General features: G+C 34.8%; 1 protein-coding gene across 6 annotated transcripts in view; it reads left to right on the top strand.

Moving 5' to 3' along the window:
• The window catches only part of CTPS2 (CTP synthase 2), a 220,187-nt gene extending 195,513 nt beyond the window's left edge, over window positions 1–24,674 (top strand). For 4 of the 6 annotated variants that reach the window (XM_039339887.1, XM_039339883.1, XM_039339891.1 and 1 more), the window contains 2 exons: window positions 21,985–22,077; window positions 23,732–24,674. In XM_039339887.1, the coding sequence (XP_039195821.1) occupies window positions 21,985–22,077; window positions 23,732–23,798 (160 nt within the window). In that variant the 3' untranslated portion in view covers window positions 23,799–24,674. Of the gene's footprint in view, window positions 1–21,984; window positions 22,078–23,304; window positions 23,691–23,731 lie in introns of those variants that run through there. The other 2 variants (XM_039339886.1, XM_039339884.1) reach the window with 2 other exon arrangements.
• Window positions 24,675–25,166: the final 492 nt, after the last annotated feature.

Below are 25,166 nucleotides of genomic sequence, written 5' to 3'. Positions count from 1 at the left end.
CCCTCAGGAGAAGGGGTTAACAATCAACTTGTGGATGCCACAAATTCCGGGGAGGATGTTAAAATCACTCCCGTTGAAGAGAAAATAGAAAGGGGAGTTAACAAAGCGATATGAACGATCGGGAAACAGGATGATACAAACACAATGGAATCCTGGGCTACGGAGACGAACAATGAGGATATAGTTGGGAAGGAGGATCGTAAACAGAGAAACGGGGAGGAGAATGGAAATAGGGAGTACTAAGAGGGAGGATGAGGGGAATAAACAACATAAACACAGACAGTGCACATTTAACTACGTAGAATTAAAGAGTCCCCCCGACTTACAGTCATACGAAGAAGAGAGGAAGAGCTGTGGTATCGGCACAAGCAAGGAAAGTGAGGAAATTACAGCTTGCAATACAGAAACTACGATCAAAACGCAGGTGGATTGGCTGGGACCCATGACGAGGTCAAGACGCCGGGCGCAAAGAGCGCCACATTTATAAATAGCTTCTCCCATCGACTGGACGCCACCCTGATGATGCTGGCAGAAGCCAGCGAAAGCTTGGTTTTATTCTGGTTTTATGCTATTAAAACTTTTTATAGTTTTGTAACCTCCTGGTGTTCGTATATTTTATTATTTAACATGAGTCTACCCAGGAATCACCATTTTGTTTTCAATATTCATATATATATATATATATATATATATATATATATATATATATGTATGTGTGTGTGTGTGTGTGTGTGTGTGTGTGTGTGTGTGTGTGTGTGTGTGTGAAATAAATTTTATTAATAATACAAAATTAAAAACACATTGGACATAGATATGACGTCGCTGGTTCCATATATCTTCCGTCACTTTACAGTAACATTAGTACTCATATAGAGATATAGTTCTTGAGCTTCCTCGCTATTTATAATATAATATTAACACTTTTCCCCTTATTTCTGTATATTTATTTATCTTTTAAATATACATTTGTCTATAATCTATATTTTATTCTAACACTATACATTTGTCTTGGCTACCCTCTTGTAATCTATCCAATCATAAAATTGTTCCCAGATTTTGTAGTACTTATTTTCACTTTTATCCTTGAGTTCCAATGTAAGTCTATCCATTTCTGCACAATTGAAAATTTTCAGTAATATTTCCTCTTTGATTGGAATATCCTTCTCTTTCCATTTTTGAGTGAAGGCTATTCGTGCCGCTGTTACTATATGCAGTAATAAATAATTTGTATCTCTTATATTTTCTTTCTATAATTCCCAATAAGAAAAATTCCGGTTTGGCCTCTATATCTATTTGCAAAATTTCTTCCAGTCATTTCTTTAATAAATTCCAAAATTTTTGTGCCTTTGGGCATTCCCACCACATGTGGTAGTAATGCCCAACGGTCTCTCCACACTTCCAGCATATCAAGGATTTCCCCTTATTCATTCGTGCTAATCTTATGGGAGGGAGGTGCCACCTATAAAACATCTTATAGAGGTTTTCCTTATAGGAGGTTGCTAAAGTAATTTTTAGGTTTTTTCCCCATAAACTTTGCCAATTATCCAAATCAATATTGTGCCCAAAATATTTACACCAAATTATCCTCGTTTCTTTCACCTGTTCCTCGATCATATCTTGCTCCAATAAATATTGATATAGTTTACTTATGGTCTTCCCTACTAAATAAGATTTTCTCTAATTCTGAAGAGTCTTGCTTTTGCCCCATTCCTTTTTGTCTTTATTAAATTTGGATTGGATCTGAAGATACGCCCACCATTCCAATTCGATTCCTTCTTCCTTTTAATTCTCCTTTCTCATTCAAAATATCTTTATAGGTGGCAGCACCCCCACATTTTATCAAATTTGGATGTATGTACATTTCTAATGTAGACACCCATGAACAAATGAGATGATACCTCCCGCCTACCAGCCATTTGTAAACCCGCCCTTATTGACAAATGAGTCCCTAACACAAAGAATGACACTAGACCCACACTCACAAAAGCCACACAGGATGTCACCACCACACATCCACGCAAAAAGCAAACTCAAACCCACACCAATGATGAGGCACGACCACAAACCAGAAGCCAGACCACAGCTGCACCATTAGCCACTTTAAACTCCTCCAATCCATACATGAAGCAAACTGACACCCACCATGAAGATGAGGCACGACCACGAACGCAAAGCCAAACTATAGCATTGCAACTCACCATCTCACATCCCCGTGCAACTCAGACTAATCTGAGCACAACAAAGCCCCCACCCAAATAGAACACTCCCCAACCAATCAGAGCACAGCCAACCCCCCATCCAATCAGAGCACAGCCAACCCCCCATTCAATCAAAGCACAGCCAAGCTCCTAACCAATCAGAACACACCTCCATCCAATCAGAACACAGCCAAGCTCTCATCCAATCAGTTTATACCCCCATTGGCAGTTAAAAGGAAAAAACAGCTATGATCACACATTGCTGCTCAAAGCACGAAGCTGAAAACACCAGCCTGAAGATGACGAATGAGACTGTTGAAACGTCGCCAAGACACTTCCAATTTGACGTGGGAGAAAACCCGTATATATGTATGTATGTATGTATGTATGTATGTAGGTCTTTGATTATTACGCGGGAGAAAACCCGAATAACTAAAGACCTACATACAAACACCCGCGAAAACCTCAGAAAACATTATATATATGTATATATGTGTGTGTGTGTGTGTGTGTGTATGTATATATATAATATTTCTAATTATGTATCAATATATATGACTATATATATGACTATAATACCTTTATAGAACATTATTCTTAGGGTTAACGTTAAAAAATAAAATTACAAATAGAGTTATACCTTTCCTTATCCCACTATTATATGGTATAATTTATAATACTCTTAACACCTCTTATCTATATTTCTATAACACTACACAATACATATACATATACTATTCTCTAAGTATTATCACCACTCTTAATTTCATTCACTATCACTCTTATTTGAATAATCTCCTTTCTCTATATTTCTTTACTATACTATAATTACTTTCTCACTTCTATTTAATTCAATTACTCAGTTATGCTTATTTCTATTTGTTAATACAATTCATTTACTTCATTCCTTTTAATACATTGCCTGACGCCCCTTTTCTACTTGTAGCTTAGTCACTGCTTGTATATGGGTGCTACAATATTGCATCAGCCTTTTTTCTCTGTCTCAATTTAATGTATCCACCGATACACCAAATGTCACCTCTTATTTCATTTATTTATTTATTTATTTATTTATTTATTTATTTATGAGAATTATATACTGCTTTTAAGTGCAAGCACTCTCTAAGTGGTGTACACCAGTAAGCAATGTATATATATATATTTTACATTGCCCCCAACAATCTGGGTCCTCAAAACAATCTACCTACCTCGGAAGGATGGAAGGCTGAGTCAACCTCGAGCCGGTGAGATTTGAACCGCTGACCTGCTGAACACAGTCAGCTAAAGTGGCCTGCAGTACTGCACTCTAACTGCTGCGCCACCTCGGCTCATTCTTCTTCTATATATCCAATATTTCCAAAACTTCCACTCGTCACTTTATCCAGATATATGTCAGTTAAAGTCCAAATTTCAATGCTATTTGCTCTTCAAAAATAAGTTCCACTAAGTAGTATTAAATTTCTCCATTGTCTCACTTCACCTTTTAATCCTTATGTTAATTTTTTCAAAGTCTCTTAATCACCCTTTGTTACCTCTGGCCATCCTTTCTCCACTCCTTTCTCTAGTTTCAATCTCTACTTCTTGCAGCTCTTAAATTCTAGTCTTTCACGTTTTATAAACTTTACTGTGGGCTCTCTGCTTCTTTTCACTGTCTCGTTCTGCTCTATCGCTCCCTTTTCCTCTCTATTCCATTTCAGTTGCTGCTGTATCTCTCTCCTTATTGCTTTGCTTTCTCCGCGCCTTCTCTCTGCCAAATATTTCTCACCTCCTTCAGGGGTTTTCCTCGTCTCCTGTACGAAGCTGTCAGTTCTACTTTTCACTTCCCTCTCAGACTGCCACCATCGCTCCAGGCCAGCCTAAGAGACCGGCTTCTTCTCCGCCAATTTTAAAAGTGCTGCTCCTGTCTGCTCGGATGTTTGCTTTCCACCCGGCTTCTCTGAAGCTTCCTCTTTAATTTACCAATCTCTCTGGGATTGGCAAAGCCCCTGCTGGGCTCTTAGCAAGTTCCTACACCTGCTCCATGATGATGTCACAGCCAGAAGTCCGACTAAGCCTAACCTTAACTGTCTTGTGCTACACTTAAAATATTGTCAGTTTTGTTGACTTGGAACACAGCTTACTTTAAAATTTCAACACTGTGACAATGGATGTCCACGCTCTGACAACTGAGATTCAGCAGCCATTTTACCTTTGTTTTTAATGTGCCTTTTCTGTTCTTTTAGAGTTCAGATGTAGAAGGGGGGATGGGCTAAATCTTTGAGGGTTTAGCTAGCCTTAACAATGCAGAAGTGTGGGAACTTAAGGACATTGTCTAATAAGCTTTTGGTGGGCTGAGGAGCCAGAGAGAAAAGCCCATGTTTTGTGCTAATTGGGAAATGGGATTTATGACAGCTTTTGTGGGTTGAGAATTGCAACTTGTTACTTTGTAACTGGGGGGAGGGAATCTCAGTCTTGGGTTTCCACTATGTAAGCGCTGATACTTTGTTTCCTGAACAAAATGTTCTTTGAGGAAGAAATTCTTGCCTTGAAATTCTTTTAATTGGTTTCATCTATTGGAACCATGACAGTTCCATTGTAATACTCTGAGTATAATTCTTTAATTTGGAAATCAGAACACAATTGTCTGTTTATTTCATGCAGGTAGAGTCTGTATTAATCATTGTAGTTCTTATTTTGATTACTAGAAAAGTAATTTCAGGAAAATGTCTGTAGAAATTCTCAGTCTTCGAGGTCAAGGCTGTCGCAAAGATGCTTTTTCAAGAGGCAATTAGATTCTTGTTTTTCTTTGAAGATGTCTCGCTTCCCTTGAACATAGCCTGTGATCAACACTAAAGGGGCACAGGGCAGAAAACATCCTGCAGCCTCAATGACTCTCTAAAAGAATGCAAATGACCAGCTGTCTGCAAGGAATATAAATCCTTCCATTCCCCATCATCCAGTCAGAGCTGAAGAAGCTTCTTGGATGAGAAGAGAAACATCTTCAAAGAAAAACAAGAAAGTCCAGTTGCCTCTTGAAAAAGCACCTTTGGGACAAATTCAGGAAAACTTTAATTTGGAAATAAAATATTCTGAGATGAGATTATATTCATGCTAAGGATTTTTTCTCATAGTCTTTCATCTTATTTAATATTTTTTACTGTTGTCTGATATGTATTGCATTCATATCAAGACTACATTCACACGACTTCCGGTGGTTTAGTGTCGGTGATGGCGGCTACTTTGTAGCCGTCCTCCTGGGAAAGCGTGAGAATCGCGGAGAACAGCAGGCACCAGCTGTTCCGCGGCTCAAAACCTCCCTCCTGGGTGAAGGGGGGGAGGGGAGTATCACCTGAATAGAGGTAGAGCCTCTTGAACCCCCCAGGAATTTTTTCTTGGGGGGGTGAAAAGAGAGCTCCCTCGGAGTTCGGGTTGCCTCCGCCTCCCAGCTGTCTTTGTTCCTTTGGGAACAAAGCAAAACACCGCTACCACCTCCGCGCTTAAAGGGACCGGGCGAGTTATTTTTAAAAAGCGGACAGAGTTGGATAAAGGATTTTTCTTATTGGATTTTATTTGGACTTTAGTTTGAAAGATTGACCTTTTATTTCTTTTTCTTTTTCTCTTTTTTCTTCGTTTTTTCTTGCGTGGAGAGTGAAAGTAAAATGGTGACTGGAAAGTTTTTTTTTCTTGAAAAAAAGTGAGTAAAATGAAACGTTATGGATTAGATAGTTTTTTTCTCTTTAAACTTTTTCTTAAGGTGGATTTGTGTTTTGGGAAGATTTTTCTTTCTTTTTTGTTTTTGTTAAACTCTCCTTTGTTATTTATTTATTTTTTTTTTCAAAGAAGGAGGAAAGAAGAAATAAGATTTTTTCTTTTTGAAAATGGCTTCAAAGAGGCAAGCAACTTCTACAGTACCTAAGGTGGCTTCTTCCCCTGCGATCTTACCGGCACAACAACCTAAAGCTACACCACCACCCTCTCTTCCTTTGCCAGCAATAACGGTACAAGATATGAAAGATATAATGGGAAATGCTGTAGCTCAAATCAGAGGGGAAATGAAGGAGCTTTTAGAGCAGAATAATACTCAAATCAGAGGGGAAATGAAGGAGCTTTTAGAGCAGAATAATACTATCTTGAGGCAAGATATAGTTATGGCCTTAACAGGACTTGCTTTTGTGGTTGAGAAGTTGGATTCTAGAGTGGAAGAGGTGGCAGATAAGGTGGATATTCTGGAAGACAAATTTGAAGGCATGGAAAAAAGATGGAAATTTCACAAGATGACATTGTTATGTTTCAGTACAGAGAGATGCAGTATGCTTTAAGAATCAGAGGCCTGAAAGAAGACATGCAGCAAGACTTGAGAGAGATTGTGGTAAATGACTTTTGAACAGAGAGAAAGAGGAAATACTCAGAGAAGTTGAAAAGATATTTAGAGTTAACTCCTGGGTTGCAAAGCAAAGAAATTTACCAAGAGATGTGGTGATTTATTTTGGGAAGAGATCTCTGCGTAATGAAATTATACAAGCTTTTTATAACAAGAGGTTTCAGATTGCTGCTCAAGATGTCATTATTCTAAAGGAGATCCCATCCAAAATTTTAAGAAGGAGAAAAGAGTTTGCTTTCTTAGCTAATGAACTTAAAAAAAGATTGATGCCATTCAGATGGGAGATTCCGATGGGTATTGTTGTGAGCCATGCGGGGACGCGTTATAGACTCAATACAGTTTGTAAAGCAAAGGAGTTTTACAAGTCGGTCCTGGGAGCAGGCTCACCACCACCTACGATGCAGAAGGTCTTGGATGGTAAAGAGGTGGAACAGCAGTCTGAAGAATTAGTATTGATGGATGCTGGAAAGTCACAGGTGGAGTGGCTGCAACAAGCAGAGATTAAAGAGCATAGAATGACTCGCGCAGCACATAGACGTAAGGAAAAGGAACAACAGAAGAAAGAAGCTAAAGAAGTTCTTCAAGAAGTTGCCTCGGTGCCTGTGGGAGGAGCAAGACCCAAGAACTCTGCAGCACATTCCTCAATGGCAGATCTTCAAGCAGTCTTCTCCAGGCTTCTGGTTAAGGGAGATGGTAAAGTTCCTGGCATGGAATGCTAATGGCCTCAATTCCCCTCAAAAGAGAAAGAAAATTTATCATTATTTAAAGCAACATAATAATGACATTATTTGCTTGCAGGAAACACATATTACATCTAAAGATCAAAAATATTTAGTTAATGCTCGTCTGGGATCCCATTTTGTATCTTCTACTCCTGGGGAAAAAGGGGGAGTAGTTATCTATGTTAAGCAAAACTTATCAGCCTTCAATCATAACATATCAAGGGAGATATGTTATGATTGAAGTTGGTTTGTATGGTAAGAAAGTACTTATAGTGGGACTGTATGCACCAAACCAACAACAGGAACAATTTTACAGACTGCTACATCAAAAATTAACTTTGTTGGATTATAGATCTGTTATATTAATGGGAGACTGGAATGGTGTTTTACATACACAAAGAGATAAAAAAGGATCCTCTATTTCTTTTAAACAGGCTAAACTACCTAAAGCTTTTTTTGATTTGAAAGAGGACTGGGAGCTGCGAGATTATTGGCGTGAACATAACCTGGAGGAGAGAGATTTTACTTTCTTTTCGGATAGACATCAATCCTTTTCAAGAATTGATTTTTTTTTTGATTACGACGGATTTATATTTTAGGGTAAAGAATGTTAAAATTGTTCCCAGGACATTGACGGATCATAGTCCAGTTTGGATGGAACTGGTCGATGAAAAAGAGGAGAGGAGATCGTGGAGGATGAATGAAAATTTATTTAGACAAGAAAAGAATGTTCAAAAGTTAAAAGAGCACTTAAAGGGTTATTTTGTTTTAAATATGCATAAGGAAACTTCAATGTCAATGGTATGGGATGCAGGTAAAGCTTTCATGCGAGGGATTTTGATACAAATGAATAATATTAATAGACAGAAGCAGACTCAGAAACGTAATGAACTGGAAGACGAGATTAAATTAAAAGAAAAAATTTTGATTTCAAATCCCACAGATGAGAAGGTTAAGGAATCTATAAAATTGCTTAAATCACAATTTAATATGTTGATGGCTGATCAAACTGCAACTAATTTATTATATATGAAACAAAATACATTTTGTAATGCTAATAAACCAGGGAGATGGCTGGCTTATCAACTGAGAAAGAAACAGAGACAGAGAACTATAGATAAAATAAACTATAATGGTAAATTGGTTTACCAGAAGGATTTGATTAAGAAATCTTTTTTAGAATATTATCAAAAATTATACAAGAGTGAGGACTTCCAGTGGATAGCGTCGATGATGGCGGCTACATTGTAGTCGTCCTCCTGGGATGGCGTGAGAACCGCGGAGCACAGCAGAGATCAGCTGTCCCGCGGCTCGAAATCCCCCTCCCGGGTGAAGGGAGGGGGTAGAGAATTACCCAAATAGAGGTAGAGCCTCTTAAACCCCCCAGGATTTTTTTTCTGGGGGGTAGAAAGAGAGCTCCCTCGGAGTTCGGGCTGCCTCCGCCTCCCAGCTGTCTCTGTTCCTTCGGGAACAAAGCGAAACGTCGCTACCATCTCCGCACGCTTAAAAGGACCGGGTGAGTGATTTTTAAAAGCGGACAGAGCTGGATAAAGGATTGGACTTATTGATTTTTTATTTACTTTTTAGTTTAGGCTGATTTTCTTTTCTTTTTCTTTGTTTTTTGCTTGTGTGGAGAGTGAAAGTAAAATGGCGATTTGAAAGTGCTTTTTTTTTCTCAGAAGAAAGCGAGTCAAACGGAAGGTTATGGACTATTTAGTTTTTTCTATTTAAACTTTTTAAACTTTTTTTGTGTTTTTGAAATAGCTTTTAAACTCTCCTTTGCTTTTTATTTTTTTCTAGAGGATTTTTTATTGTATTTTCTTTAAGAAGAAGGAAGAGGAAATAAGATTTTTCCTTTTTTAAAAAATGGCTTCAAAGAGGCAAGCAGCTTCTACAGTTCCTAAGGTGGCTTCTTCCCCTGCGATCTTATCGGTACAACAACTTAAAGCTACACCGGTACAACAACCTAAAGTTACACCACCATCTTCTCCTCCTCTGCCAGTATTATCTGTACAAGACATGAAAGATATAATGGGAAATGCTGTATCTCAAATCAGAGAGGAAATGAAGGACCTCTTAGATCAGAACAAAACTGAAATTAGAGGGGAAATGAAGGAGCTTTTAGATCAGAATAAAACTCAAATCAGAGGAGAAATGAAGAACCTGTTAGAGCAGAATAACACTATTCTGAGGCAAGATATAGTTATGGCTCTATCAGGACTGGCTTCTGTGGTTGAGAAGCTTGATTCAAGGGTTGAAGAGGTTGCAGAAAAGGTTGATACCCTGGAAGATAAATTTGAAGGCATGGAAAAAAAGATGGAAATTTCACAAGATGACATTGTTATGTCTCAGTATAGGGAAATGGAATATGCTTTAAGAATCAGGGGTCTGAAAGAGGATATGCAACAAGATCTGGCAGAAATTGTGGTAAATGACTTTGCTGTTATTCTGAATAGGGAGAAAGATGGAATACTTAGAGAAGTGGAAAAAGTTTACAGAGTTAATTCCTGGGTCGCAAAACAGAAGAATTTACCAAGAGATGTGGTGATTTATTTTGCAAAGAGATCTCTGCGTAATGAAATTATACAAGCTTTCTATAATAAGAGGTTTCAGATTGCTGCTCAAGATGTCATTATCTTAAAGGAGATCCCATCTAAAATTTTAAGAAAGAGAAAAGATTTTGCTTTTCTAGCTAATGAACTTAAAACAAGAATGATGCCATTCAGATGGGAGATTCCGACGGGTATTGTTGTGAGCCATGCGGGGACGCATTACAGACTCAATACAGTTACTAAAGCAAAGGAGTTTTATAGTTCGGTCCTGGGAGCAGGCTCACCATCATTTATGATGCAGAAAGCTTTGGATGGTAAAGAGGTGGAACAACAGTCTGAAGGACAAAGTGTGATGGTTGCTGGAAAGCCACAGGTGGAGTGGTCGCGACAAACAGAGATCAAAGAGCAAAGAATGACCCGTGCAGCACATAGACGCAAGGAAAAGGAACAACAGAAGAAAGAAGTTAAAGAATCTCTTCAAGAAATTGCTTCATTGCCGGTGGGAGGAGCAAGACCCAAGAGTTCTGCAGCACATTCTTCTATGGCAGATCTTCAAGCAGTCTTCTCCAGGCTCTTGGTTAAGGGAGATGGTAAAGCTCCTGACCTGGAATGCTAATGGCCTTAATTCCCCCCAAAAGAGAAAGAAAATCTTTCATTACTTAAAGCAACATAATAATGATATTATTTGTTTGCAGGAAACACATATTTTATCTAAAGACCAAAAACATTTAGCCAATGCTCGTTTGGGATCTCATTTTGTATCTTCTGCTCCTGGGAAAAAAGGGGGAGTAGTCATTTATGTTAAGCAAAACTTATCAGCCTGTTTGGTAGAATCTGATCTTCAAGGGAGATATGTTATGATTGAGGTTGGTTTATATGGGAAGAAAATACTTATAGTGGGGTTGTATGCACCAAACCAACAACAGGAACAATTTTACAGATTGTTACATCAGAAATTAACTTTGTTGGATTATAGATCTGTGATATTAATGGGTGATTGGAATGGTGTGTTAGATATACAAAGAGACAAAAAAGGATCTTCTACTTTTTTTAAACAGGCTAAACTACCTAAAGCCTTTTTTGATTTGAAAGAGGACTGGGAGCTGAGAGACTACTGGCGGGAACGCAATCAGGAGGAGAGAGACTTTACTTTCTTTTCAGACAGACACCAATCCTTTTCAAGAATTGATTTTTTCTTGATTACAACTGATTTATACTTTAGGGTAAAGAATGCTAAGATTTTTCCTAGGACTTTGACGGACCACAGTCCAGTTTGGATGGAGTTGGCGGATGAAAAAGAGGAGAGGAGATCATGGAGGATTAATGAGAACTTATTTAGACAAGAAAAGAATGTTCAAAAATTAAAAGAGCATTTAAAGGATTATTTTGTTTTAAATATGCATAAGGGAACATCAATGTCAATGGTATGGGATGCAGGTAAAGCCTTCATGCGTGGGATCTTGATACAAATGAATAATACTCACAGACAAAAGCAGATTCAGAAACGTAAGGATTTGGAAGAAGAGATTAGATTAAAAGAAAAAATTTTGATTTCAAATCCTACAGATGAAAAGGTTAAAGAATCTATAAAATAGCTTAAATCACAATTTAATATGTTGATGGCTGATCAAACTGCAACTAACTTACTGTATATGAGACAAAATACACTTTGTAATGCTAATAAACCAGGGAGATAGTTGGCTTACCAACTCAGAAAGCAACAGAGACAGAGAATTGTAGATAAAATAAATCATAATGGTAAATTGGTATATCAGAAGGAGTTGATTAAGAAATCTTTTTTAGATTATTATCAAAAATTATATAAGAGTACTAAAATACAGGTCTCAGATATAGATAATTATTTAAATGAAGCCAATTTCCCTAAATTAACAGAAGATCAGAAACAAGAAATTAATAGTCCAATTACTAGTGAGGAAATTGAGACAGTGATTAAAGAATTAAAATTAGGTAAAGCACCGGGTACGGATGGTTTGACATCTATTTATTATAAAACTTTGGTACAAGAGATGATTCAACCTTTAAGACAGCTTTTTAATAATATATTACAGGGTTTAGAGATTCCCCCGTCATGGGGCAGAGCCTTTATATCTTTAATTCCAAAAGAAGATCAAGATCTTACTCTACCAAAGAATTATAGACCTATATCTCTTTTAAATGTAGATTATAAGATTTTTGCAAAAATATTAGCTAATAGGCTTATGAGGGTTTTGTGTCAGATTATACATAAGGATCAAACGGGTTTTATAACTGGAAGGTATATGAAGAATAATGTCAGACAAATTATTAACTTATTAGAATATCTAGATAAAAATAATCAAGTCTCTGCAGGATTGATATTTCTAGATGCTGAGAAAGCTTTTGACCAATTGAATTGGCAATTTATGTTAAGACTAATCGATAAAATGAACTTTGGAGAAAAAATTTCACAAGCTCTTGGTGCTATTTATCAAAAACAAACGGCACAACTTATAGTTAATGGGGGCTTGTCAGAGGTTTTTACAATAGAAAAGGGGACTAGACAGGGATGTCCATTGTCACCTTTGCTGTTTGTTTTAACTTTGGAAATATTGTTGATTAAAATTCGAGAATCACAGCAAATAAAAGGAATAGAAGTTAACAAAAAAGAATATAAACTAAGAGCTTTTGCAGATGACTTGGTGGTTACCCTGTCCCAACCTACTCACTCTGTAATAGAGTTATTACAATTGATATATCAATATGGACGGGTTTCAGGCTTTAAAATTAATAACAATAAGACTAAAATACTACCCAAAAATATGACTAATATGGATAAGCAGACATTGGTTAATCTGACAGATTTTGAGGTTGTTGATAAGGTAAAATATTTGGGGGTTACTTTATCTGTCTCTAATGTAAAATTGTATAAAAATAATTATGAAAGGTTGTGGGTCAGGATACAAAGAGACTTGAAAAATTGGGAGAAGTTGCAATTATCTCTTTTGGGAAGAATTGCGGCGATTAAAATGAATGTCCTGCCTAAATTCCTTTTCTTATTTCAAATGATACCTATCTTAAAGAATGAGGTCAATTTAAATGAATGGCAGAAAGGTATCAATAAATTTATCTGGGCGGGGAAAAAACCAAGAGTAAAGCTTAAAATTATACAAGATATTCGTGAGAGAGGTGGACTCAAGGTACCGAATTTGAAATTGTATTATGATGCTGTGGCCTTAACATTAATTAGTGATTGGGTTAATTTAACAAATGTAGAAATACTTCTCTTGGAGGGTTGGGATTTACTTTTTGGATGGCATGCCTATTTAATTTTTAATAAAAAAGTTGACCGGGTTTTTAAATCTCATATTATAAGGATTTCTCTACTTCAGTTTTGGAGGAAATACTACAGAAGTGATTCTAAAATACCATTATGGGCTATACCTTGGCATGCGATAGAGGGGATAAGGAGAGGAGTTAAGATGGATAGTGTTTCTTATTTACAATTGCTTAGATGAGATGGTAAAATTTGGCAGTTAAAATCTTTGGAAGATTTAGCACAAGAAAATATTATATATTCATGGTTTCAGTACAGACAAATAGTGGACAGATGGAAGATAGATCGTAATGTGGGCTTGCTTAGAGAAGATGAAAATTTTGTTAAACAAGTAAAAGATCAAAGACGAACTCATATTAAGAGAATTTATGGGTTGCTAGTAGAATTGGACTCAGAACCAGAATTAATTAAAGAATGTATGATTAAATGGGCACAAAATTTTGGTGAACCAGTTCTACTAGATACCTGGGAAATCATCTGGGTGAGAAATGTTAAATTTACACAAGCCCAGAACTTAAGGGAGAATTTTTATAAAATGTTTTATAGATGGCACCTTGATCCACAAAAAATGTCTCGTATGTATCCCGACTTACAGCCCAAATGTTGGAGATGTGGTTGTTTGGATGCTACTTATTACCATATTTGGTGGTCGTGTAAAAATATAAAAGCCTTTTGGATTAAGATATGGTGGAATATTCAAAGAATTTTTAGAAAGAGGGTAAAATTTACCCCACAATTGTTTTTGCTAGGTATTGTTACCGATTGTGATACTAAGGAGGTTATATTGATGTTAAATTTAATTACAGCTGCAAGGTTGTTAGTAGGGCAATATTGGAAGAAGGAATCTTTGCCTACTTTGCAAGAGTGGTTTTTTAAAGTATCCTATCTGGCGGAAATGGCAAAGATTTCGGCTTTTTTAAAGGATCAATCGCAAGAGAAGTTTTTTGTGGTATGGGAAAAATGGATAGATTTTATACAACATAAGTTGGATATAAAAAATATTACTTAGTTTATCAATAATTTATATACAAATTTTAATATTTTATAGATTGTATTATTTTTTCTTTTTCTTTATATGTTTTATTATTATTTTATTTTCTTATATTTCTTTTCTTCTTTCTTTCTCTTTATTCTTCTTTTTTTTAGGTATTTTCTTTTTTTTTCTTTAATATTTATCTCTTTTTTATATATATATTATTGTTAATTATTCTATTAGTAGTTTAAGTAATGTATTTAGACTTATCTATGGTTTATATATATATTTTTTTTAAGAATTCAAGAAAATTTAATTAAGCCTATATTCAGCTCTGGGAAAGTTGAGGGAGGGACTGGGAGGGTTGGGATGGGTTGGGGAGGGTTGTTTTTTCTTATTTTGTAAAATTTTAAAAATTTTCAATTAAAAAAAAAATTATACAAGAGTACCAAAGTGCAGATTTTAGATATAGATAACTACTTAAATGGAGCCAACTTCCCTAAATTAACAGAATTTCAAAAACAAGAAATTAATGGTTTGATTACTAGTGCGGAAATTGAGAAGGTGATTAAAGAATTAAAATTAGGTAAAGCACCGGGTACGGATGGTTTGACATCTACTTTTTATAAAACTCTGGTACAAGAAATGATTCAACCTTTAACTGAGCTTTTTAATAACATATTACAGGGTTCTCAGATTCCCCCGTCATGGGGCAGAGCATTTATATCTCTAATTCCAAAAGAAGATCAAGATCTTACCTTACCAAAGAATTACAGACCTATATCTCTTTTAAATGTAGATTATAAGATTTTTGCAAAAATTTTAGCTAATAGGCTTATGAGGGTTTTGCATCATGTTATACATACAGATCAAACAGGTTTTATAACTGGAAGGTATATGAAGAATAATGTTAGGCAAATTATTAATTTATTAGAATATTTAGATAAAAATAATCAAATTCCTGCAGGGTTGATATTTTTAGATGCTGAAAAAGCCTTTGATCAATTGAATTGGCAATTTATGTTAAGATTAGTTGACAAAATGAATTTTGGAGAAAAAATTTTACAAGCTGTTGGTCTTATTTATCAAAAACAAACGGCACAACTTATAGTTAATGGGGGTTTGTCAGAGGTGTTTACAATAGAGAAGGGAACTAGACAGGGTTGCCCATTGTCACCGTTGCTGTTTGTTTTAACTTTGGAAATATTGTTGATTAAAATTCGAGATTCACAGCAAATAAAAGGAATGGAAGTTAATAAGAAAGAATATAAACTAAGAGCTTTTGCAGATGATTTGGTGGTTACCTTATCTCAACCTACTCATTCTGTAATAGAGTTATTACAATTGATATATCAATATGGACGAGTCTCGGGTTTTAAAATTAATAATAATAAGACTAAAATATTGCCTAAAAATATGACTAATTTGGATAAGCAGGTGTTGGTTAATTTGACAGATTTTGAGGTTGTCAATAAGGTAAAATACTTGGGGGTTACTTTATCTGTTTCCAATGCAAAACTATAAAAATAACTATGAAAGGCTGTGGGTCAATATACAAAGAGATATGAAAAATTGGGAAAAGCTGCAATTATCTCTTTTGGGAATAATTGCGGTGATTAAAATGAATATGTTGCCAAAGTTTCTTTTTTTATTTCAAATGATACCCATTTTAAAGAATGAGGTTAACTTAGATGAATGGCAGAAAGGTATTAATAAATTTATCTGGGCAGGGAGAAAACCTAGAGTAAAACTTAAAATTATGCAAGATATTCGTGAGAGAGGTGGACTCAAGGTACCGAATTTGAAGTTGTATTATGATGCAGTGGTTTTAACATTAATAAGTGATTGGGTTAATTTAACATATGTGGAAATACTCCTCTTGGAGGGTTGGGATTTAATTTTTGGATGGCATGCCTATCTAATTTTTAATAAAAAGGTTGATAGGGTTTTCAAATCTCATATTATGAGGACCTCCTTACTTCGGGTTTGGAGGAAATATTATAGAAATGATTTTAAAATTCCACTATGGGCTATTCCATGGCATGCGATTGAAGGGATAAGAAGAGGGGTTAGGATGGATAGCGTTTCTTATGCACAATTACTCAGGTGGGATGGTAAAAATTGGCAGTTAAAATCTATGGAAGATTTAGCACAGGAAAATATTATATATTCATGGTTTCACTACAGACAAATAATGGATAGGTGGAAGATAGATCGGAATGTGGGTTTGCTTAGAGAAGATGAGAATCTGTTTAAACAAATAAAAGATCAAAGGCGAATTCACATTAAGAGAATTTATGGGGTCTTAGTAGAATTGAACTCAGAAGCAGAGTTAGTCAAAGAATGTATGATTAAATGGGCACAAAACTTTGGTGAACCGGTACTATTAGATACCTGGGAAATTATTTGGGTGAAGAACGTTAAATTTACGCAAGCCCAAAATTTAAGGGAGAACTTTTATAAAATGTTTTATAGATGGCATCTTGATCCACAAAAAATGTCTCGTATGTATCCTGATCTACAGCCTAAATGTTGGAGATGTGGAAGTCTGGATGCTACATATTATCATATTTGGTGAACGTGTAAAAATATAAAAGCTTTTTGGATTAAGATATGGTGGAATATTCAAAGAATTTTTAGAAGGAGGGTAAAGTTTACCCCACAATTGTTTTTATTAGGTATTGTTATAGATTGTGATACTAAAGATATCACATTGATGTTAAATTTAATCACAGCTGCAAGGTTATGAGTAGCACAATGTTGGAAGAAGGAATCTCTGCCTACCTTGCAAGAGTGGCTTTTTAAAGTTTCTTATCTGGTGGAAATGGCAAAGATTTCGGCTTTCCTGAAGGATCAATCTCAAGAGAAGTATGTTGTGGTATGGAGGAAATGGATAGATTTTATACAACACAAGATGGATATTAAAAAATATTATTTAGCTTTTTAATAATTTATATTGAAAAGCCAATTTTCTTGAAAAGCCAAACTTTTTTTCCTTTTTTTTCTTTCTTTTTATTATTATTATTATTTTCTTCTTTCCTCTTTTCTATTTTTCTTTATATATATATATATATATATATATATATATATATATTACCTTTAATTATTTTATAACTTGTTTAAGTAATGTATTTAGATTTGTTTATAGTTTATTGTTGTTAATTATTTAGTAATTTGTTTAAGTAATGTATAGATTTATCTATATTTTACACTTTTCTTAAGATTCTTTGAAGAAATTCTAATTAAGCCTATATCCAGCTCTGGGATAGTCGGGGGAGGGAAGGGGAGGGTTGGGGAGGGATGGGGAAAATTGTTTTGTTTTTGTATTGTAAAATCTTATAAATTTTCAATTAAAAAAAAAAAATTTCCCAGGACATTGATGGATCACAGTCCAGTTTGGATGGAATTGGTTGATGAAAAAGAGGAGATCGTGGAGGATGAATGAAAATTTATTTAGACAAGAAAAGAATGTTCAAAAGTTAAAGGAGCAATTAAAGGATTATTTTGCTTTAAATATGCATAAGGGAACTTCAGTGTCAGTGGTCTGGGATGCAGGTAAAGCCTACATGCGGGGGATTTTGATACAAATGAATAATGTTCATAGACAGAAGCCGATGCAGAAACGTAAGGAGTTGGAAGATGAGATTAAATTAAAAGAAAAAGCTTTGATTTTAAATCCTATAGATGAGAAGGTTAAGGAATCTATAAAATTGCTTAAATCACAATTTAATATGTTTATGGCTGATCAAACTGCAACTAATTTACTGTATATGAAACAAAATACATTTTGTAATGCTAATAAACCAGGGAGATGGTTGGCTTACCAACTGAGAAAGAAGCAGAGACAGAGAACTATAGATAAAATAAATTATAATGGTAAATTGGTATATCAGAAGGAGTTGATTAAGAAATCCTTTTTAGATTATTACCAAAAATTATATATGAGTACTAAAGTACAGGTTTCAGATATAGATAATTATTTAAATGAAGCTAACTTTCCTAAATTAACAGAAGATCAGAAACAAGAAATTAATGGTTTGATTACTAGTGAGGAGATTGAGACAGTAATTAAAGAATTAAAATTAGGTAAGGCACCGGGTATGGATGGTTTGACATCTATTTATTACAAAACATTGGTACAAGAGATGACTCAACCTTTAAGTGAGGTTTTTAATAATATATTACAGGGTTCAGAGATTCCCCCGTCATGGGGTAGAGCTTTTATATCTTTGATTCTAAAAGAAGATCAAGATCTCACCTTACCAAAGAATTATAGACCTATATCTCTCTTAAATGTAGAATACAAGATCTTTTCAAAAATTTTAGCCAACAGGCTTATGAGGGTTTTGCATCATGTAATACATATGGATCAAACGGGTTTTATAACTGGAAGGTACATGAAGAATAATGTCAGACAAATTATTAACATTAGAATATTTAGATAAAAATAATCAAGTTTCTCCAGGATTGATATTTTTAGATGCTGAAAAAGCTTTTGACCAGCTGAATTGGCAATTTATGTTAAGATTAATTGAGAAAATGAATTTTGGAGAAAAAATTTTACAAGCTCTTGGTGTTATTTAGCAAAAGCAAACGGCACAACTTATAGTTAATGGGGGTTTGTCAGAGGTGTTTACAATAGAGAAGGGGACTAGACAGGGTTGTCCATTGTCACCATTGCTGTTTGTTTTAACTTTGGAAATATTGTTGATTAAAATTTGAGAATCACAGCAAATAAAAGGAATAGAAGTTAATAAAAAAGAATATAAATTAAGGGCTTTCGCAGATGACTTGGTGGTTACCTTATCTCAACCTACTTATTCTGTAATAGAGTTATTACAATTGATACATCAGTATGGACAGGTTTTGGGTTTTAAAATTAATAACAATAAGACTAAAATATTGCCTAAAATATGACTAATCTGGATAAGCAGACTTTGGTTAAGTTGACAGATTTTGAGGTTGTCAATAAGGTAAAATATCTGGGGGTTATTTTATCTGTTTCTAATGCAAAATTGTACAAAAATAACTATGAAAGGCTGTGGGTCAATATACAAAGAGATTTGGAAAATTGGGAGAAGTTGCAATTATCTCTTTTGGGAAGAATTGCGGCAATTAAAATGAATGTTTTGCCAAAGTTTCTTTTTTTATTTCAAATGATACCTATTTTAAAGAATGAGGTTAATTTAAATGAATGGCAGAAAGGTATTAACAAATTTATCTGGGCAGGGAAAAAACCAAGAGTAAAACTTAAAATTATACAGGATATTCGTGAGAGAGGTGGACTCAAGGTACCGAATTTGAAATTGTATTATGATGCTGTGGTTTTAACATTAATAAGTGATTGGGTTAATTTAACAAATGTAGAAATACTCCTCTTAGAGGGTTGGGATTTACTTTTTGGATGGCATGCCTATTTAATTTTTAATAAAAAGGTTGATAGGGTCTTTAAATCTCATATTATAAGGATTTCTTTACTTCGGGTTTGGAGGAAATATTATAGAAGTGATTTTAAAATTCCATTATGGGCTATACCGGGGCATGCGATTGAAGGGATAAGGAGAGGAGTCAAGATGGATAGCGTTTCTTATGCACAACTACTTAGATGGGATGGTAAAAATTGGCAATTAAAATCTTTGGAAGATTTAATACAAGAAAATATTATTTACTCATGGTTTCATTATAGACAAATAGTGGAGAGGTGGAAGATAGATCGTAATGTGGGTTTACTTAGAGAAGATGAGAATTTATTAAAACAAATAAAAGATCAAAGACGAACCCATATTAAGAGAATTTATGGGGTGTTAGTAGAATTGGATTCAGAAGTAGAATTAGTTAAAGAATGTATGGTTAAATGGGCACAAAATTTTGATGAACCGGTTCTATTAGATACTTGGGAAATTATTTGGGTGAGGAATGTTAAATTTACACAAGCCCAAAATTTAAGGGAAAATTTTTACAAAATGTTTTATAGATGGCACCTTGATCCACAAAAAATGTCTCGTATGTATCCTGACTTACAGCCTAAATGTTGGAGATGTGGATGTTTGGATGCTACTTATTATCATATCTGGTGGTCATGTAAAAATATAAAAGCTTTTTGGATTAAGATATGGTGGAATATTCAAAGAATTTTTAGAAGAAGGGTAAAATTTACTCCACAACTGTTTTTGTTAGGTATTGTTTCTGATTGTGATACTAAAGAGACTATATTGATGTTAAATTTAATCACAGCAGCAAGGTTGTTAGTAGGGCAATGTTGGAAGAAGGAATCTTTGCTACCTTGCAAGAGTGGTTTTTTAAAGTTTCTTATTTGGCGGAAATGGCAAAGATTTCCGCTTTCTTGAAAGACCAATCGCAAGAGAAGTATTTTTTGGTATGGAAAAAATGCATAGACTTTATACAATATAAGTTGGATATAAAAAAATATTATTTAGCTTTTCAATAACTTATACTTAAAATTTAAGATATTTTATAGACTTTCCTTTTTCTTTCTTCCTATTTTCTCGTATTTCCTTGTATTTTTGTTTTTTTATATACATATATTATTGTTAACTACTTTACAATTTCTTTAATTAATGTATTTAGATTTGTTTATGGTTTATATTTGTTTTAAGACTTTTTGAAAAAATATTAATTAAGCCTGTATTCAGCTCTGGGAAGGTCGGGGGAGGGCATGGGAGGGTTTGGGGGGTTTGGGGAAGGGAACCGTATTGTTTTGTAAAATTTAAAAATTTTCAATAAAAAAAAAGACTACATTCACACAAAATGCTACAATATGCAAAATATTTTGAATGTTGAGTCACAGTTGTCATGCAAGTCATAAAGAGTAGTATACAAACCATAGTGATTGGATTGGTATAATACATAAAACCACATACTATAATCATTGTTATTTCCTTGATTTGTCCTCTACAGAATTTTTCAATAAATATTAAGATACTAAGAAGGGAAAAGGTAGCACTAAAACACCAAGAACTCCACTTATCTTTCTCTGGATCCAGCAGGATTAAAAAAAACCTTTACATTCTAAAGCAGTATTTCTTAAACTTGGCAACTGGCTGGAAATTCTGGAGTCAGAATCAACACATCTTAAAGCTGCCAAGTTTGGGAAACACTGTAGGATCCAATCTGGATCGGTCACTGGGACCAGAGGTTTTGTCTTCCAAGCTTTCGGACTCGTGTGAAACACTGTTTTAAATAGAAATAGCGCTTAGACTTATATACTGCTTCAGAGTGCTTTACCATCCTCTCTAAGCATTTTACAGAGTCAGCATATTGCTCCCAACAATCTGGGTCCTCATTTGGATCCTCGTAAGGAAGGAAGGTTGAATCAACCTTGAAGCGAACTGCTTGCAGTCTCCATTGTTAGCCTGCAATACTGCATTCTAACCACTGCACCACCATGGCTCTTAAAACATAAAGTGGCTTTGTAGATTTATCCTACTATAAAAAATATTAAAATAATTTCTTAATATCAAATTCATTGGATGAAAATAGAGTTGATTCAGCCAACCACATCATTTATGAATTATTATTTCCTATGATTAATATTCTATATTTTGGTAATTTATCACATGGTTACAGAATGAAGTTCTTATTCCTCTTGGGGTAATTAACATGCCTTCTAAAGGAAGACAGATGATGAAATGAGTACTGTATAATTACCCTAAGGACTGAATCAAGCCAAAGCTAAGTATTTTTAAGCACCATTGATTTCAATGAGTGAGTTAGTTGATTTAATTCTTGCATCAATATGAACAGATCTGAAAAAACAATGCTGATTGCTTTTGCAGTAAGAAATAGATAGTTGAGAAACTTTATGTAAAAACTGGATTCTTAAATTATTTATTCTTTTCTGTTTAGTGACAGTTATAGTGACATGAGTGAAGAGAATTTTCCAGGAAAAGAAACAAGCGTAACATGTTCAGGAGTGCAAGAAAAGCATAGAGAAGACAGGTAAGCCTATTCCTTTCTCCCCACCTCTCAAAGCAATGACTTGCTCTAGAATTTTCCTTAAGGCAGCAGAAGAAGGAGAAATTTCCTGACAGTGAGAACAATTAATCATTGGAAAGGGTTGCCTTCCATCACTGGAGATTTTAAGACAGCCATTTGTCTGAAAAGGTATAGGGTCTCCTGCTTGAGCAGGAGGTTGGACTAGAAGACAGTCAAGGTCCTTTCCTACTCTGTTATTTTGTTATTTCTAAATATATTATCTATCAGTTCTGTTAATTTATATACCCCTTCCACTAAACACAAAAACATATTTAAATCATGTCTAATTTCATTCTCCAATGTCATGTTAAACATGACTACTGATTTATGCCTTAACCCAGAGAAGATATTAATTATTCCTAAGCAGGAACGTTACAATCACTCACTTTTAGATTGTTTCAACAAAGAAAAGCAGAATATAAATATGATAAATAAGCATTTTTGTCAAAGTAATGTAGTTTTTTTGTTACAGAACCATATTTTTCAATTTCTAAAATCTAAATTGTCCATTTGAGGTAAAGTTAGAGAAATATTCATGATTTGGAGAAATCAAATTGCTAAATAGATGCTTAAAGCTTAAGGTACTAATGTTATCCCTTTAACCTCTGGTAGTTTAAAAGACATAGATCCTCCTAAGTTGTCCTTATTGAAGATGATATCACAATGTCTACTAGTGTCCCATGGGGCTCCTAATAAATATAGTCACCACGTATTAACAGATGACCCTCTCTGCTTTAAGTATTTATGTTTTTTTGTCTGTTTGGGGAAGTGCACAGTCCAAATACGTTTCTATTCCAGTCTATACTATCAGTACATTTAAAATGGTAGAAACAAATTTTCTGGCATCCATATGCTGTTTGGGACAGCATCTCTGACCAATATGAACCTCCCTTCCCCTTTCATCTCCCCTCCCTTCTCTCCAAATGACACCTGCTTTGTTTATAGACAGAGCAATCAATTTGTCAGATAGTATTCCAAAGTACCCTCCCTTTTCTTTCAATACACTAAAAATGTACTGATAGAACATATTTTTCTGTTTTAATTTTGATGCAGTCAGCTGGCTGACTTATAGATTTCTAAAAACGATATTTCAAAAATAATTTGTTTAATTCAGTGGAAGTAAAATTGCATCAATACACACATATACACATACAATCTATTTTCCCCTATGTTCCTCTTGTCTTCTTTCAGACTCAGACTGCAAATCTGTACAAGTCTACTCCTAAGCAATCCCTATTGATTCAACAATAATGGATATAGAACTGAAACTCTAAAGTACTTTGTAGATATTGCCCTATATTTTTTAGGTTTTAAGAGGTACAGGTATTTTCACAACTTTGTAATTTCTAGCTAGAATTGTTCTTGCTGCTGCGTTTCACATCCTGTCATATTGAAATCACAACATGAAAGCAAGCTAAATGGTTGCCTATTCCCTATGCCAGCAATAGGAAAAGTCAAATGATTCCTATAGTTGAAATGTTTTAAGGATCATATAAATCTTACATCATAAACTAGACAGACAACATGAATCTGTCATATTTAGAAGTGCAAATGAAGAGTCTGGCAGAGAATGTCTAATGACAGAATTTCTCTTCCAATGTTTCTCTTTCATTTCAAGGACAAACTTTTTTTTATGGGCCAACTATAGAAATATTAATTGCACATGCAGAGGAAGAGTTGCATAATCATCATTTTTAAACCTTCTTCTCTTTTTGGCAAGATAAAAAAACAAGCAGAAGAAAAAAGCATAATTGAAAAGGCCATTCCAAAGAAGAAAAACTGATTAAGTTGGAGAAGATATGCAGCTGCCTCCTATTGAAGGTCCCCATGTTCTTCAGAATGTTTCTGCTGCCTCAATGGAAAACCGGTTCCATTTCAACATTATCACTCTCTCTAAACTGCATAAAGTCCACCTCATGCTGCCTCACCATTTCAAGTGAATTTGTTAGCTTTGTGCTAGTATTTGGTGGTAAGGAGAGTGTCAGAATTCTATATTTCTGGATTATTTAAAACATGTCTTTCAGCCTATTTTTTATGCTACAGTTAGAAGGACATTTGATGCACTATAACTTTTTTCTTAAGTAATGCTTATTATATATATATATCATTATGTGCACATTTCTGTAAATATTTCTACCTAGACAGAGTTAATGTTGATTGGGATAATGATACAGGGATCCAAGATAATGAGCTGACAAAGAAAGTTTGGCTTAAGAACCAGTCTTCTCTACAAATTCAGCTTCAGTCCTCTTATATGTGCAGGGAGTAATGAGAAATAAAAATAAATATAAATCTGTCTAGTCTGTTTACTTGGCCTTCTTGTTTCATACTTACCCAGACTGCTGTAAGTTTGAAAAAGAGTCTGCCTTTTCTATGGACAAGATAAGCCAACCTATAACGTAACCCTGTATTTCATTTCTTAGTTTTTGATCACTTTCCTTTTTCAGTGGAGAAAAAAATCCTTTCTTTTTAAAAATCTAAATGGCTGGAAGGAAAAGCAATGACTTTTTTTGAGGATGAGAAATATGTAAGAAGCTTTGAATAAAAATAAATAAAGATAAGAAATGTGTGTTGTTTTCATCCATCCAGATTTCCTAAAAGTCTAGATCAGTGGTTCTCAACCTTTTTAGTGCCGCGACCCCCAACCGGTCGTAAGTTGAGGACTACTCAACTGGTCGTAAGTCGAGGACTACTCAACTGGTGCAGCACCGTTTGCAGAATGTGACTTTTGGCGGGCTCAGCAGGGCAGAGACAGCCTGGACAATTCCTATTGGCTTTTGAAAGCCAATAGAATTAGACTCTATTCAAGAGAGTCTATTCTATTGGTTTTCAAAAGCCAATAGAATAAAAGGGAGTAGCACAGCTAAGGAAAAGGGGGAAAAAATGGCGGACTGCATTGTTTGGCGACCCCCGTGAAATGGTCGTTCGACCCCAAATGGGGTCCCGACCCACAGGTTGAAAACCACTGGTCTAGATAGAAACAATTACTTTAAAAAGTGCTTTGTTTGGGCATATTCCTCTAGCCATTTCCATATATATTTTGCAGAAAAGAT

The sequence above is a fragment of the Crotalus tigris genome, unplaced genomic scaffold (genome assembly GCF_016545835.1).
Source record: "Crotalus tigris isolate CLP2741 ecotype Arizona unplaced genomic scaffold, ASM1654583v1 scf7180000017740.3459589, whole genome shotgun sequence".
Classification (NCBI taxonomy): Eukaryota; Metazoa; Chordata; class Lepidosauria; order Squamata; family Viperidae; genus Crotalus; species Crotalus tigris.
The sequence above is the reverse complement of the archived record's forward strand: the minus strand, read 5'-3'. Positions and strand labels throughout refer to the sequence as shown.